Source organism: Rattus rattus, chromosome 1 (assembly GCF_011064425.1).
Source record: "Rattus rattus isolate New Zealand chromosome 1, Rrattus_CSIRO_v1, whole genome shotgun sequence".
Taxonomy (NCBI): domain Eukaryota; kingdom Metazoa; phylum Chordata; class Mammalia; order Rodentia; family Muridae; genus Rattus; species Rattus rattus.
In genome coordinates this window covers 39,898,680-39,915,752 of record NC_046154.1, presented here as the reverse complement: position 1 = coordinate 39,915,752, position 17,073 = coordinate 39,898,680, and the positions used below count along the sequence as shown (strand labels likewise).

General features: G+C 41.1%; 1 protein-coding gene across 1 annotated transcript in view; it reads right to left on the bottom strand.

Annotated features, from left to right (window-relative positions):
* Pik3r3 (phosphoinositide-3-kinase regulatory subunit 3) overlaps nucleotides 1-14,407 on the bottom strand; it is a 69,473-nt gene extending 55,066 nt beyond the window's left edge. The window contains exon 1 of the mRNA XM_032899661.1: nucleotides 13,616-14,407. Within this exon, the coding sequence (XP_032755552.1) occupies nucleotides 13,616-13,721 (106 nt within the window). The 5' untranslated portion in view covers nucleotides 13,722-14,407. The remainder of the gene's footprint in view (nucleotides 1-13,615) is intronic.
* Between the last annotated feature and the right edge of the window lie 2,666 nt (nucleotides 14,408-17,073).

Below are 17,073 nucleotides of genomic sequence, written 5' to 3'. Positions count from 1 at the left end.
ATCTTCTTTCTTCTTTTGACTGGACACAGTTATCATTTCCCTAAATTACCTCGCTCCTTTCCAACACTGGTAAAAAATTTAGATGGGACCTATTCCTCAGATCCAGGAATAGGCCTTGATTTGTCATAGCAGTGACTCTAAAAGTGTGGTTTGTGATTGGCAAAGCCAGTCTCACCCTTGTTACAAATTCCTAGAACTCATACTCATGGGGACCTACTCAATCAGAAACCAAGAAGGTTAGGCCAAGCGATACGTGTTTTGGCAAACCCTTGAAGTAGTTCTAATAGCTACTGTCTAGATGAAATGCTACCCAGATGTTGAAGCAGTGATCCTCTGGAACATAGGGTGCTTTAATACATTCAAGATCAAGCTCCTTGTGTTGTGCTTATGTAACATAATCTTTATTGTCTATAAACAAGAGTACTTGTAATTCCCGGAGCCAAAGGCAGTAGCCACCTTTTTCACCAGGAAAGTCAACTTGAGAAAAAAGCCAACAAGGATTTGTAATTCCAAAAGAACTGGAGAAAGATAATATCAAAGCTTAACAGCACTGGTCACACCAAGCTGATCCCTTACTCTTTGTTCTTTTCAGTTACATAAGTTATAGATCCTTTATTTTAGTGAATTCTGTTGAATTTTCTATTCAGATATCTACTGCATCAACTTACACATCCCTGTACAGAAAATGTACTAAAAGATGTTGTCCAGTTAACGGCCCTTCCCTAAATTAGGATTGCCAGATTTAATAAATACAAATATAAAACACCCAGCTAAATTCAAATTTTAAACAATACTTTTTAGTATAATATGTCCCAAATATTGTGTGAGACACAAAGCATGCATTTTCTGACAACCCTAAAGTTCCATTACTAAACCACAGAAACCAAAGAGCAGCTCAGATCTGTCCCAGTCCAATATATGACAGCTACTCTTATAGTTAGTGATTATTTGGAGAAGAACTAACCCCCAAGTTCTCAATTAATATCCCACAAGTCTAAATCACCTAGTGATGCTTTTTAATTTAAGCAGATAGCTTTCTAAAGGAAAACATGGCTGCTAAGTGGAACAAAAAGGAAAGTGTTGCTGTACTCACAGATGCATACATGTGGATCTGTGGATTGAGCTCAGGTCATTAGGCTGTGGAGCAAGTACCTTTACCTGTGAGCCACTTTTCTGGACCATTTTTAAAAATTATTTATGTTTATTAGTGGTAGTTTAGCTTCTTTAATCCTTATTAGGCTATTAATTCCATTACAATAGGAACTGAATCAATAATTTCTCAGTCTCCAAAAACTAGCTCTGTTAGTAACTAGTGGTTGACTAAATGTTTGAATCATAAAAATATTTAAGCAGAGGAGGAATGTATTACTGGTGCGATCATAGAGAATTAACAGCTTAGCATATGTGTGGATTAATCTACCTTAAGTTTTGTTGAAACCTTGGTAAGGTGGGAATTGTGTTCGATGTGTCTGATAGGCAAATAAGGTCCAAACCATGAAAGGCCTGAATTCACTTGGGGTTCAACTGCTGATCTGACCAGCAGCTGTGTAGCACCAGTTAACTGGTTGCCAAAATGAAAAATAGGGGGATTAAAGAAAAATTGGGGGGGCGGTGGAGAGATGGCTCAGTGGTTAAGAGCACTGATTGCTCTTCAGAGGTCCTGAGTTCAATTCTCAGCAACCACACGGTGGCTCACAACCATCTGTAATTGGATCTGATGCCTTCTTCTGGTGTGTCTGAAGATAGCAATAGTATATTAATATAACGAAAATAAATAAATCTTTAAAAGAGAGAGGGGGAGGGGGAGAGGGAGGGAAAAACTGGGCTTTCTCGTCCCAACCCAGGCACTGCGGGAGCTACAGCTTACCGTGCAGAGGGAGTCGCTGGTTATCGGGCAGTCATGGCCAAGTCCAAGAGCCACACCACACACAACCAGTCCCACAAATGGCACAGAAATGGCATCGAGAAACCCTGGTCACAAAGATATGAATCTCTTAAGGAGACTGACTGGTGTTGACCCCAAGTTTCTGAGGAACATGCACTTTACCAACAAGAAAGATCTGAAGATGATACAGGCCAACAAATGCAAAGGCAGTGAGTGCACTCAGAGGCCATCAAGGCCCTTGTGAAGTCTCAGGCCATCAAACCCTAGATGCCAAAGGGCCCCAGCAACAAACTCAGCCATCTGGCTTTCATCGCTCACCCCAAGCTTGGAAACCGGATTCAAAGAAAGCTACATGGCCAAGGTTTAAACCAAGGCAGAGGTCAAAGCTCCAGCTAAGGCCCAGGCTCCAGTTCCAGCTCAGGCTTCTAAAAGTGCCCAGGCTCCTGTGAAGGCCCCATAGGCAAGGATTCTATCTGCAAATGTGAAGACAGATGGACTGCTGACACACCTACCTACACACTATTTGCAAATGACCAGTGTCCTATGCTATTTTTACAAATAAACTTGAGGCAAGAAGAGAGAGAGAGAAAGAAACTGGGCCTGGCAGAATAGTGAGCTCTTTTAATGCTAGCACTTGGGAGGCGATAAAGGTAGAGCCCATGAGCTTGAGGCTAGCCTGTGATACTTAGCTAGTCCCTGGCCATCCAGGATATAAAGCGAGGCTACCTCAAAAACAAAAGTCAGTAAGGAAGTTTTCTTAGTATAGATGAATAGGTTATGGAAGCTTAAAGGTTAACAGCAGTCAGAACAGACAGCAACTTTGTACAAAAAGAATTGAGAGGAAAAAGAAGGAAGGTTTGAGTCATGTGGCCTGCTGAAGAAAATGACACTGAAATGCCCTTGTTTTCTTATTTTGAAAAGGGTTTTCGCTTCCCATCCTCTCTCCTTTCTTTCTTCCTTTATTCCCTGTCTTCCATTTGTTTGAAACTGGGCCTCACAGTGTTACCTAGGCTGGTCTCAAACTTGCCTAGCCTCTGAGGACACACACACACACACACACACACACACACACACACACACACACACACACCACTCAATTAACTTTCACGATAACCCTACCAAAGGATCAGAACCACTCCCATTTTTTTCTGTGTGTATGTGCATGTGTGTACAAGTACAGGAAAGCAGGTTGAGATTATAAGCATGTACCACCATGCCGAGTTTATTGGATGATTCTAGGAGACAGAACTCAGGTCTTTATGTCTGTCAATGCACTTCACTAATGGAATTATCACCCTAGACTCACCTCCATTGTTTTAAATAAGGAAAATATAACGTGTGCAAATTACCTAGAGATACATGCTAACAAGTAGCAGAGACACAATATCAAGTCAGGCAATTTATTCCAAAGCTACCTCTCTTAAATATCCTATGATATAGACTCTAGTTTCCAATATAGTGGGAATGGAGAACACAACCAACTTTTAGGTATATCATATAAGTTAATTAAAAGATATAATCTACAGATTACTTTATAGTGGTGTCCTAATTTTTAAGGCTAGTACTCAAATCATAACCCATTCCAAGTTTATTTCATTTACTTTAGACTTTAAAGTTTATGGGCCTGTGAGTTGGTTAATGGGTAAAGGAACTTACTGACCCTATGGGAGTAGAGAGAACCAACTCCTACAACTCCTACAAGTTGTCCTCTAGCCTCCATATGTACATATGTGCATATACACACATACACACTGAGATATACACACACTAAATTAAAATGTAAAAAGTTGATAGTTATTCAATATTCTCTATTTTTAGTTGCTATGCAAATAAACTTTATTCCAGACCTAATATTCCTCAGACAAAAACCAAGAAAAGTATCAACCAGAGAGGTTACCTTCTTCTTGCAATAAGGAACTGACAAAACAGGAAAAAGGTCAATTTACAGTTTGCTTTCTTTTTCTCCTTCTTCAAGACACAGGTCTTACAATAAAGTTTAGGCTGGCTTCAAACTCCTGCCTCAGCCTCCAAAGTACAGTGCTGGAGTTAAAGGCATGTATGTTCTTTTAACTCAATGATGCAGTGTGTTTATTGGGTTAACTGTCTATGCTGTGTAAGTAAAAGCAATCAAACCACAGCACTTGTATAGAGACCAGAGGACAACTTAATGAAGTCAGTTCTTTCCGTGGGTCCTGAGGGCCAAACTCAGTTCAGCAGGCCCCGCAGAGCAATTTTATGCACTGAGCGATCTCACAGCACCCTTCCTTTCTGTTCATCAATCCATTTATTTGTGTGTTCTCAAGCAACAGCACAAGTGTGGAAGTTGGAGCCAACTCTCTCTACCATGTGCATCCCAGAAATCAAACTCAGGTCATCAAGATTGGTAGCAAATGCCCTTATTCGCTGATCCATCTCACTGTCCTTTTTTTTTTTTTTTTTTTTTTAAGATTTATTTATTTATTATATACACTGTCACTGTCTTCAGACACACCAGAAGAGGGCATCAGATCTCCTTACAGATGGTTGTGAGCTACCATGTGGTTGCTGGGATTTGAACTCAGGACCTCTGAAGAGCAGTCAGTGCTCTTAACCACTGAGCCATCTCTCCAGCCCCCTCACTGTCCTTTTATATAACTTTTAATATATACTATCTGGCCTTGTGAACTCCAAGTTAAAAAGTGAAAATGGGTTTCCCATCACTAAATTTCAGTTCTAAAAGGGGAGAACAAATAACTTCCTAATACTTTTTATGTACAAACACAGAATAATCTTGAGAAGGACCATAAGGAGGAGGGCTGCAACTGAAATAGATAAAGTGAGTAAATAAATTAATGAAAAAGTAAAAGATAATCTTGAAGAAAGCTAGGGTTTTCCAAGTCATAGCCACTGTCGACTGCTCACCTAGCATCCATTTCCTCCCTTTCTCCCTACAGCGTCTGTCTGTCTGTCTCTCCAGTTACCATATGCCTTAGGGGAAAACAACACCATTCCACTTTCAGAGACACAATTAGTGTAAGGGTAATCGACAGTGATTGGTTCAAAACTAGCATATGACCTGACTCTGGGCAAAAAGACGTGAAAGAAGTCTGGAAAAGGTTTCTGGAGTCTCCTCCCTGAAAACTGAGGCACAGAAGCAGATGTCTCTGGCCTTCAGAAGCTGCGTTAAGTTTGTCTGGAATCACTGCAACCGTTTTACTACTAGACTGATGACTAAGCCTGTCTCAAGCATGGGACAGTTTAGCAGTACATGGTTGACAAAAACAGGAGTTCAACAAACCCTGAAGCCTGCTACACAGATAAAATGTTGATTCTTAAGCCATTTTGAATCAGCTCTGCAACTTGTCCCTAAAAACAGTAACTATTTTATGAAACATATACCAATAGTAGAAAAAGTGCTTATTAATAAATTATACCATACTGAGTGCCCTTACTACAAAACTGAAATTCAAAAAAATCTAATAATACAAACTGGCCATGGTGGTTGCATGCCTTTATGCTAGCTCTCAGGAGGCAGAGGCAGGCAAATCTTAAGTGAGTTTGAGGCCAGCCTAGCCTTCGCAACAAGTTCTAGGACAACTAGGACTGCATAGTAGAACCCCGTCTTAAAAAAAAAAAAATCAAATACATATTAAGAACAAACTCTATGAGCAATTGAAACCCTAACTAGGACATCACGTCTCAAAAGACAAAGAACAGAGTTGAGACAGGGTTTCTCCATGTAGCCCCAGCAGTCCTGGAACACAGAGCTCGACTTGCCTCTGCCTCCTGAATGCTGGGATTAGAGGCATGAGCCCCTAAAACCACCTGTCCTCTTCATTAGCATTCTCTCATATCTGTAGAACTTTCCATAGGCTATTGTATATGGTATTTCAATGAACCAAGGGCAAGAGCAATTATTCAAATACCTGGCTATAAAGCTACATATTAAAAGCATGCAAAAACATAGAACAAATATCATTTTCTCACTAATTTTTACTTTGTTTCTTAGAAAAGTTTTTTTTTCATTTTAAAATGCTAATATGTCATGCTCTATTATTTTAAAGAGAATGTTTTCTTTTTCTGTTTTTGAGATAGGGTCTCATGTAGCCCAGGATGCCCTCAACTTCCCTTTGTAGCTGAGAATACACTTAAATTCCTGATCTTCCTGCTTCCACCACTGAAGTATTGAGATTACAGACATGTGCCACCACACTTGACTTGAATTAAATATTTTCTGCATTTCTTAGTTTTATTCCAAAACAGTAAATAGAATTCATTTAAAGCAGTGGTTCTCAACCTTCCTAATACTGTATCCCTTTAATATAGTCTTCATGCTGTGGTAACTCCCCCAACCACAATAAGATCATAATAAGATTATCTTATTGCTACTTCATAACTAATTTTGCTACTGTTATAAATCATATTACAATCTGACATGCAGAATATCTCATATGTGTACCCCAAAAGGGTCACAACCCACAGGTTGAGAACTGCTGATTTAAAGAAATGATGGTACATTCCTTCAATCCCAGCGCGGAGGAGACTAAGATTGCCATGAGTTTAAAGACAGCCCGGGGTACGTACTTTAGTCTATGATACACTCTTTTTGGTTCTTTTTTTCGGAGCTGGGGACGGAACCCAGGGCAAGCGCTCTACCACTGAGCTAAATCCCCAACCCCCTTATGACACACCCTTAAACAACAAAAAGTGACCCACTTAGATAGAAATTCTTTGGGGTCCTCAATAATTTTTAAGAATCAGAATACCGAGACAGAATACTGAGACAAAGGACGAGGAGAACTTTGGGAGGCAGGAACTGGGGAATCGAGTGCAAAGCTTCACACATGCTAGGTAAGTGTTCTGCCTCTGAGCCACAGCTCCAGCAAGCAGGAACCACCTTTCTAAACATTACCATATCTGTATCTTGCCAAACAATTAAAAATATTACTTTTCAGGTCAGTGAAATGGCTTGGTGATTAAGGCACACGCCATTGTGTCTGACCACCTGGGTTTAACCTTTGAGACCCAAACGGGTAAAAGGGGTGAAACAACTCCTAGAATTGATTCCTCTGCTCCTGACATGAGCACATTTGTGTGTGTGTGTGTGTGTGTGTGTGTGTGTGTGTGTGTGTGTGTGTGTGTGTGTGTGTGTGTGATCTACTGAGGAAATGTTGCTGCCTAAATTTTATCTTGGTGAGACCCAAAATGTTCTAGAATCTTAGGAGTTCTGTCATTTAACTTTTTTCTTTTTTTTTTTTTTCAGAGCTGGGGACCGAACCCAGGGCCTTCAGCTTGCTAGGCAAGTGCTCTACCACTGAGCTAAATCCCCAACCCCTATTTAACTTTTAAAAAGGATCATTTATTACATTTTTCTACCATCAGAACAACTACGTGTGGAGCGGGAGAGATGCCTCAGCAGTTAGGAGCGATGACTGCTCCTTCAGAAGACCTGGGTTCAATTTCTAGCACCCCCCAGAAGGGCTTGGAACCATCTGACTCCTGAGCTTCAGAAGATCTAATGCACTTTTCTGGCCTCTTTAGGCATTTGGCATGCATGTGGTGCAGACATACATGTAGGACAAAATCATACACATAAAACATAAACTTTTTAAAATGTAATGTCAAAGGGGAGCATCCTCATAGAAGCAGAGGGACAGGAGAAGGGGACAACATTTGAAATATACATAAAATATCCAATAAAAGAAAACACTTAATGTAAAATTCAAGTGTTGACTTAGTGGACCATTATCACATAGACTGTTATTCTTTTTCTTCCTAAGAGGGCTAGATGAGTAACCCAAGATGAATTCTGGATCCTCCTGACAATGTATGAGCCACCAATCTCTGACTTTATCTGAGTTCTTTAAATGTGAATGATTCTAGGATCAACCCTGTACAGTTAAACTGTACAGTAGTTCTTATATCAAAGACAAGGTTCTCTGAGAGCCTCGTCAGCAACTGCTTGTCTAGTAACTCCGATACCCAAACCAACCTCAGAAGTAAGAGTTATTGGCAATCTCAATGCAATATTTTGTCTGTTTATTCTGTGTGTGCTACAATCTTAATCCTTTCTCTCTTTTGTTTGTTTGTTTCTGTTTTTGAGACAGGGTCTTACTTTGTAGCCCAGACTGTCCTGGAATTCCTTATGCTGACCTTGAAACACAGAGATTCCCCCTCCTGTCTCCCAAATGCTGGGAGTAACTGCATGCATCACCACACCCAGCTTAACTCTTTTTTACACATTTATTTACTTGTTTATTTACTTATTTATCATTTAATGCGTGTGTCCGGACATTATGTGCACAGAGTGCACAGGCAGAAGTTTTCTTATGGAAATTTTCTCCTCCAGCCATGTGGATTCTGGGAAATCACCCTCAGGTTATGAGGCAGGTACTGTTAGCAAAAACCTTTACCTATTGAGCCATCTTGCCAGCCCAGCATACAACCCTAACTCTTATTAGTAGCTTCTCTCTGGTTTTTTGTTTTTTTTTTTGTTTTTTTTTTTTTTTTGAGACAGATCTCATATCCCAGGCTAATCTCAACTCACTACGTAGCTTGTGATCTTGATTCTTCTGCCTCTCATAGAATTACAAGCCTGTATCACCACACCCAATTTACCTCATGTTGGGGATCAAACCCAGGGTATCCTATATATTAGGCAAGCATTCTAACAACTGAATTACATTTCTACCCCAATCTTAACATTTCAAAGGTAGTTTTACATTTCATATAAACAGTATCTCTACAGTTGCCAGAAAACACAGGAACATTAAAATATGAAACCCAGGCCACAAAGACGGCTTGGTGAGTAAAGGTGCTTGCTGCCAACCCTGACAATCCGAGTTTGATCTCCAGGATTCACATAGTGAGAAAAAGAACCAACTCCTGTCATTTGTCATCTGATCACCACAGGCACACCATGGCACTCCTGCTCCCACATACAAATAGAAGATAGAAAGATAGAACGATATATATATACAGACAGACAGACAGACAGACAGACAGACAGAATTTTCCAAAAAGATATTAGTGCCTATTTGGGTTCAATTGAATTCAATTCTTTTTCTTTTTTTTCTTCCTTCCTTCCCTTCTTTCTTTCTTTCTTCCTTCCTTCCTTTCTTTCTTTTTCTTTCTTTCTTTTTTTTAAGGACAGGGACTCTCTATTATGTAGTAGCTCTTGACTAGTGAGCCATCTCTCCAGCTCCCACAGACATAATTTTTAAGACTAAAAAATCTAGGGGTTGGGGATTTAGCTCAGTGGTAGAGCGCTTGCCTAGGAAGCGCAAGGCCCTGGGTTCGGTCCCCAGCTCCAAAAATAAAAGAGCCAAAAAAAAAAAAAAATCTAGCCAGGCAGTGTTGGTACATGTCTTTCATCCCAGGGGTTCTCTGAGTTAAGAGACCAGCCTGGTCTACCGAGTGAGTTCCAGGACAGCCAGGGCTACACAGAGAAACCATGTCTTGAAAAACTAAACCAAAAACAGAAAAAAAGAAATTGATGAAATGAATAATAGTTATTGAAAAGATAAGACAGGTTAGGGGGAAACATTGGAAGATGGTTGTTAAGGCAGTAACAGGTTTAAAAACTTACTATATTTATAGTTCAGACTAAATTTATCATATAAATAATACACAAAAATATTAATAATATTCCAATTAAGGGCCCAAGTAAATAAACTAACTCCAAAGGTAAGATACTGCAATAGCCACGGAGTAAGGTGACCAAGGACCTTAAGCAAAAAACACCCAAACCTAGAAAGAAACAGGAACACTTAGTTACCTATAACATATATTGATTAAATTGCCTACCTCTTCCAAAACCCTAAACAGGCTAAGAAACTTCCGACCAAGCAGGAACACAATTCCACTGAACAAAATATGCATAAATAAACGCAATGGCCACTGTAAACACAAGAAGGGAATTCTATCTAAGAACTATTCTAAAGAAAGAAAAAGAAAAGGGAAAAACATCTTCTAACAAAGGGTATGAGAGAATATATATTCTGGGGGGAAAATGCATCTGATGTGAGTTCAAAACATATATAACATTTTGACAAGTGACCATTAGAAGTGATTTAAAAAAAAACAAAAACAAAAACAAAAGCATACATTAAAGTAACAAGAAGGGAAAAAAAAAGCTTCCATAGAAGTTACAATAAACCCCAGGAGAAAAATGGTTGAGAAAATTAGGAAGAAAAAAAAAAAGATGGATTTCTATGCAAGGGTAACAAATGTGGGTCCCTTTGAAATAGGCAAAAGAAGCCAATGGAATTTTTTTTCTTCTGAGGCAGGGTTTTTCTGTGTAGGTTTATCTATCTTATAACTCACTCTATAGATCAGGCTGGCCTAAAACTCAGATATCTGCATGCCTCTGCCTCCAGAGCACTGGGATTAAAGGCATGACCACTACCACCCAGCACGGTTGGAAGAGTTTTTTTAAAAATTAGAAGATTGTATCATTGTGTCATTGTAAGGTAAATCACCATAAAATATTGTAACAATAAAACTGTAGACTGGGGACTAGAGAGATGATGGCTCAGCAGTTGAGAGCCCTTTCTTTTCCAGAGGACCAGGGAGCTCAATTCCCAGCACCCACATCATGGCTCATAACTGTAACTCCAGTTGGAGGAGATCCAATGCCTTCTTCTGGCCTCTGAGGGTCCCAGGCACGACATGTAGTGCACAGATAAACACCAGGCAAAACACCCACAAATAAGAACTTATAGACCGGACCACATGAAAAAGAAACGGGAAAACAGGGCTGGAGAGATGGCTCAGCGGTTAAGAGCACTGACTGCTCTCCCAGAGGTCCTGAGTTCAATTCCCAGCAACCACATGGTGGCTCACAACCATCTATAACAGATTCTGGTGTATCTGAAGACAGCTACAATGTACTCATATATACTAAATAAATAAAGTATTTAAAAAAAGAAAAGAAAAGAAAAGAAACGGGAAAACAATAAGCTCTCCCCAAGTCCAGGAAGGAAGAACTTTTTGTTAGGGTGGAAGGCTAGGAAAAAGATGGACAAAACACGCTGCCAATCAAAAGGGGGTTGGAACTCGGAAGAGTTGGTAAGGGGGTCTGAATATGGTCAAAAAATGTTGTATAAAACCGTCAAAGAAAAAATGTTAGTATCGTGGTATCTTGGTTTTGCCAAAAAAAAATAGTCTTATTGAGTTGCTTTTGTTTTTTCATTAGTAATCGAAGAACTGCTCTGAAATAATTATCATGGTTTCTGATAACTTAAATATAATATAATTTGGCATTCAACAATTAAAATAACAACAAAATATAATACACGTATAAAAATGTGTACACACACATACACACACATATTCACTTTAGGCCAGGTGTGGTGGCTCACTCCTTTAATCTTAGCACTTGGGAAGCAGAGGCAAGTGGATCTCTCTGAGTTCAAGGCCAAACTAGTCTACATATAGTGAGTTCTACACTAGACAGGGCCAATCTAGTGCCTCAAAAACAAACAAAAACAAAAAACAAAAAACAAAAAAAAAGGGAGGAAAGAAAATAAATTCAATTTATAGTCAGTGTTTCAGCATCTTTAAAAGCAGCTTCTTTTTGAAATACTATTAGGAACAACCATATTCTATAGTAAGGACATAAAGCATAATATAGTATAAATGTATTTTCAGTGTTCTGAATATTTAGTATACAGAATTTCATCTGTATAAACATCTTAAATTCAAAAGTTTATTTCAGTGAAAAAGAAAGTTTAGATCAGAATTTTCTAAACATGCATGTTAAAACCCACATTTTACATAATTATAATAGCTTTCTGAAAAATTATTTTTAGGTCAAACATAGTGGTGCATGCCTGTAATCTTAGCACTTCAGAGGATGAGACAGGAGGAATGCAAGTTTGAGAGGCCAGCCTAGACCATAAAGAGCTACAGGCTAGCCTGAGCTATACTGTTTGATTTCGCCTCAAAAATAATCAAATAATATACATATTCAGTTCAACTTGGCCAATATTTTTCTACAAAATTAAAATATTTCAACCGTTAGTACCTTCTTTATTTTCTACCCTCCCCCCTAGTCAACTCCCCGCCCAATAAATTCCCTTTGTATGTCTGGAAGGCAAGGTAGTCTATGATCCAGCATGATTCTAAGGCAATGTGCATATATAATTCTGACAAATACAGATATAGAGCATTATTTACTCTTTGCCGGAGAGTGGCCAGTGATGTCCTGAATTTCTGAACACATGGATGACAAATGTATGTCACAGCGGCTATGCTTTACCATTGGGGGAAACAAAGGGGAAACACACAAGAGACAGTGGCAAATCTCACAAACTTTATAGACACCAGAAAGCTTCCTCTGGATCACAACCACAATTACAAAAGTAAACCGAAGCAGTACTAAGACAAAGGGAAAGAGAAAAACTCTTAGTGGTCATTAAGAGTTTTCAGAAAAGGGTTATTCGATACTGTTATTACTTTTTAAGGCTTTGCTTAACACTATCACTAATTTTTAAAGAAGATAATTCACCACTCACAAGGATGCAAAAATAATTGCTACACAGCTTCTACAAGACATTTATACTCCATTATACTTGCATGGACTCCATCCCTCTCAAATGTTTCCTAAAATATATAGTCTTATAATAAGCAAGGTTCTCAATGAGAAACACTCTATTCTGTAGGTTTAACTATAACAGGGTTTAAAAAGGCAACGAATTTATCCTCAATTAAAAACAAAGAATCACAAAGGCCCTCTGCTTACTCAAAATCATTACATAAAGCACTGTCTATAAATGCAAAGAGGGTTTGACTATCTGACAGCTATAATAACCATAAAATGAGGCACACTTTAAAAGACCAAAAAAAAAAAAAAAAAAACTTTGTTTTTCTTTCTTTTTCCTTCACTGTGAGAAACACAAAATATCTCTAGTGGCCTCAAAGTCCTCAAATAAAAATATATTAATACATACACTTCACATGTACATATATAGAAACCTATCACATGTATGTATCTATCCCATTCACAGGAAAGAGAAAGATTCTTTATTTTTAAGGGTCGAAATTATATCAATCCTATCTTCCAAATTAAGATAAATCACTATAAATTAATTAACGAGTAATAAAATACTGCATGCAGACCTAAGTAAGAAACTATATGCATAGAAGGAAAAAGGCTTCAGACTAAGGCCATGAATGAATAAGACCGCCCAATCCCTGAAAATCACTAACCGGCATTTGGTTTCTATGAGAGAAGCACGGAGTCTCAAAATGAATAATCACAAAGGCAACTCAGTTTCTAAAGTTAACCAAGGTAAAAGAACAACGAACCAAATCAGACAACTGCATTAAAGTATAAGCTTTAAGGAATCGCCACAAAGGGAAAGTCTGTCTTCAAGCATGGATTATAAAACATCCCTTGCCAATAGAATCTTGAATTATTTAAAAAAAAAAAAAAAAAGAGGGCCGTCAAAAAAAAAAAAAAAAAAAACCTGAATGACATGCAAAGGCCAAGCCAAAACGGGTCTTTCCCCCCACCCCCACTCCAGTCCCCCCCACCCCCACCTTCTCAGGACAATGGGATCAGGGTCCTAACTGCAAACTTTAAAGGTGTAAGCCAGAGCAGTTTTACTGCAGCTATAACTGCAATCTTCCCCTCATCCCGAACCTGGCGCACCCAAGAATACTTCTGGCCTGAAAACGTCACCAGGGTTTTGTTAAGCACAAACCCATCCAAAAACTAAGAAAAATAAAAAGTTTGCTCTCAAATACCTGGAGGATCCATTTCAATATAAAATATCAGTTCTGTCGAATAGGGCATCATCACCTCCCTCCAGTCTGCGTCATCGCGGTCCATACTCCACACCGTATTGTACATCGCGCTGTCAGGGGCAGGTCGTCAGGAAATATATAGAAAGCATATATATCTTTTATCTGATATTTAAAAATCTAAATATATATTTGCAAAAGTTCCACACGGAAATGAACTTGGGGGTTTCCAACGGCCAGTACAAGTCCAGCCAAACTACTGGGATGAGGACGAGGTCCTCCCCTTCTCTCCTCCTAAAGCACCCAACAAAAATCCCCGAACTTTCAAGGTACGGGGTTTTTACCTCAGAGGGTTACAGGGAAGCTCGGAAAGCAAAGAGCAGTGGTGTTAAAAAGCAGCTTCCCGAAAATCCTTCCTACACAATCGCTCTCCAAAGGGAAAAGCTCCCACCGCCTCCTAATCTTTCAGCGGAAGCCACTTTTGTGTCCTTCGGAGAAGAGAGAATGGAGAGGAAGGGGGGGAAAAAAAGAACGCGTTGGGAGAAAGCTGGGGAAGTGACAAAGGCTTGAAAAAGGGGGTTGCGTTCAAGTTTCGGGGTCCCACTGGTCTGCAGAGAGCGATTCCCTCAGGGACTGGGACTCGGGCTCTGTTCGCGTCAGGCTGGGAACCCAAGCTTCCGCAGCTTCGGGATGGCGACCCCTTGAAGAGTCCAGTCAGCTCGACTGTGCCCGAGTAGTAAAGGCAACCACGACAGCGCCGGCTCCCCTCACGCTCTGCCCTGGCTCCAACCACTAGAGTTTCATTTTAACTGCGCTGAGGGGACCTCCTCCCCCGCTCCCCCCTTGCCACCCCCGCTGAGGCGCCACCCAACCGTGCGGGACAGGAGGAACAGCACGTAGCTCGACTGTCCTTTCCACTCCTTTTTCACCTTAACGTGTAAAGATGGTCAAGTGCCTGAGAATGAGAGGCTGTTACTATCCTCCGCTTCGACTTTTAACTCTCCCTGTCAGCCTGTGAGACTCGACACTTTAATCAGACTTTGCCATTACCCCCTAGCCTCGCTCACAATGGTACAGTCCGGGCGCTGGCCGCTCGCCAGGAGTCGGAGCCGGGCGCACGCGAGCTCCGCCAAGAGTGGGGGGCGGATGGTGATTGGCTGATCCCGGTTGCCGGAGCCGAGCCTGCGTCTTTTGTCTGCCCTGCTCCAGCTGAGGAGCGGAGACGGCTGCGCGCCCCAAGCGAGCCAATCAGAAGATAGCCGGCGCCGGCCGGTAAGGCGGCGATTGGTCGGACCTCAGTTACTAAGCGGGACAAAGGCAAAAGGGGAAAAGAAAAGAGGAGGAAGAGGAGGGGGTGTGGAGAAAGAAAGAAGGCGCAAACGGCGGTTACTGACAGGCTAGGCGAGCGCTCGGGGGCTCAAGCTGCCCGGAGACTGGGGGGGCTTCCCGCTGTGGCTCGGTCCTCCCGGACTAGTGACGAGGGGGAGGACGGGCTGGCGCGAGACTCTTCTGCCTGGAGACTAGCCGCGGGGGGAGGGGAGCGGCGGCAGCGGGGCGTGCTGTCACTTGGCGGGGCGCACACTCTTCTGCTCCATTGGAAGTCTCTGGGCAGAGTTCCTCCTCACAAACCTCTTCACCTTGCTGCGTTCGCCCTCCCCTACCCGGTGTTAAATCATCAGATACAGCAAAGGTCGCCAAACCCACTTGCAGGACTCTTTCTGTCCAGACAAGGTGACCATCGCCCCCCACAACTCCCTGAGGGTGACTGAACCTTGAGTATTTCTTGGGGAGTCATTTTGCCGCGCTACTCTGCTTCGCACTGAAGGACTTTTGAACCCATAGTAACGCTCAAGTAAATAGAGAGGCATCTCATCAAGCCCTCCAGTTCTAGGACTCAAACCAGAAAAATTAAAATAAAATAGAATTTTATTTTTTGGAATTACAGTGTCTGCGTGATTTCTGAGATAAATCACAGGTGTTGGATTCTCTTGCCAAAAGGGTGCTATTCTGTTTCCCTGACAGACCCACTTCCTCACACACAGTTCCCAGTTCCCTCCCTCCAAGCTTAAAGCTCTGAGACTTGCCTCAGTATAGAAATGCTGAACATTTCCATGCATTTCAGAAACAGCTAATTAACTTGCCCGGGAACCCTGAATAGCTAACCTGTGCCTAGAATTGCCATCCTGCTCTACAATACCGTCTGAGGAGGCCAAAACTGCTGTTTCCTCTTTACACTGGAGTAACAAAGCCCATTGTGTTTGAGTTGACAACCTGATTTAAGCCCTAGCAAAACCTATCCGGCGCTGCTCTGCTTTTCTTAAAAGTGTCCTGAGTTAAGCCAGTCTCAGTGACTCATTCCTTTAGTCCCAGCACTCTAGAAACAGAGGCAAGAAGATCTCAGGAACAGAGTTCCAGGCCTAAGTTCGAGGCCAGCCTAGCCTACAGCGCTAGTTCCAAGATAGTGAGGTCTACACAGAGAAACCCTATCTGGAAAAAACCAAAAGGGGCGGGGAGTGAGGGTGTAGTGAGCTGAGACAGGCCCAGGAAACAGTCAAAATCAAAATGTCTACAAACTGGATACAAAGTAAAGCGACAGAAATCCAGGAAATACAGACAGGGTTAAGCATTAAGAAAGCAAATTCGAAAAGCACATCAGAGTTCTTTTAGAATCCTGGGGATGCTTTCTTTTGTCTCTTCCGTTGAAATGTATTTCAAAAGCTAAGCAGCTCTGGGGCAGGGCTCATTAATTTTAATCTCCTGAACTGCTCCTTCAGGTAGAAGATGTTGGAAGAACAACTCTAATTTGTGGCTGGCTTCCCAGCAGTCTCTACTTCACCATATCTGAGTGCCAAAAGTATTCACATTAGATAACTCAAAAGGCTGAACAGTCAGTCAAGGGCAAGTTGGTATACACAGGTGTCTCTCCCTGTGCATTCCCAAAGAAAACGAAACCAAAGAGACAAAAGTGTGGAGAAGATAATGGCCTTCATATTTCCACAGCAGCTTTTGCCTAGACTGAGTTTGATCAGTTAGTGATGGGTTTCTGTTTCTCATATACAGAGTAGTCACCCAGGCCTTACCCAGATCTAAGGTTTAGCAGGATGGAGTGAAAAAGTAATACAGTATAAGTCTAATGATCAAGGTTGATACAAGGCATTAAAGCAATTATGCTTGATAGTTTTATGTCAACTTGAAACAGCATCATCTAAGAGAGGAAAACTTCAACTAAGGAAATGTCTTTAAACCAGGCCACTGGTGGTCATACCTTTAAACCCAGCCCCCAGGAGGCAAAGACAGGCAGATCTCTGAGTTTGAGGCCAGCCTGGTGTACAAAGTGAGTTCCAGGATAGCCAGGACCACATAGAGAAACTCTATCTCAGAAAAACAAAACAAAACAACAAAAGTTTTCATAAGATAGGCCTGATGGCATGCCTACAGGGGTTTTACTCATTTGTGATTGA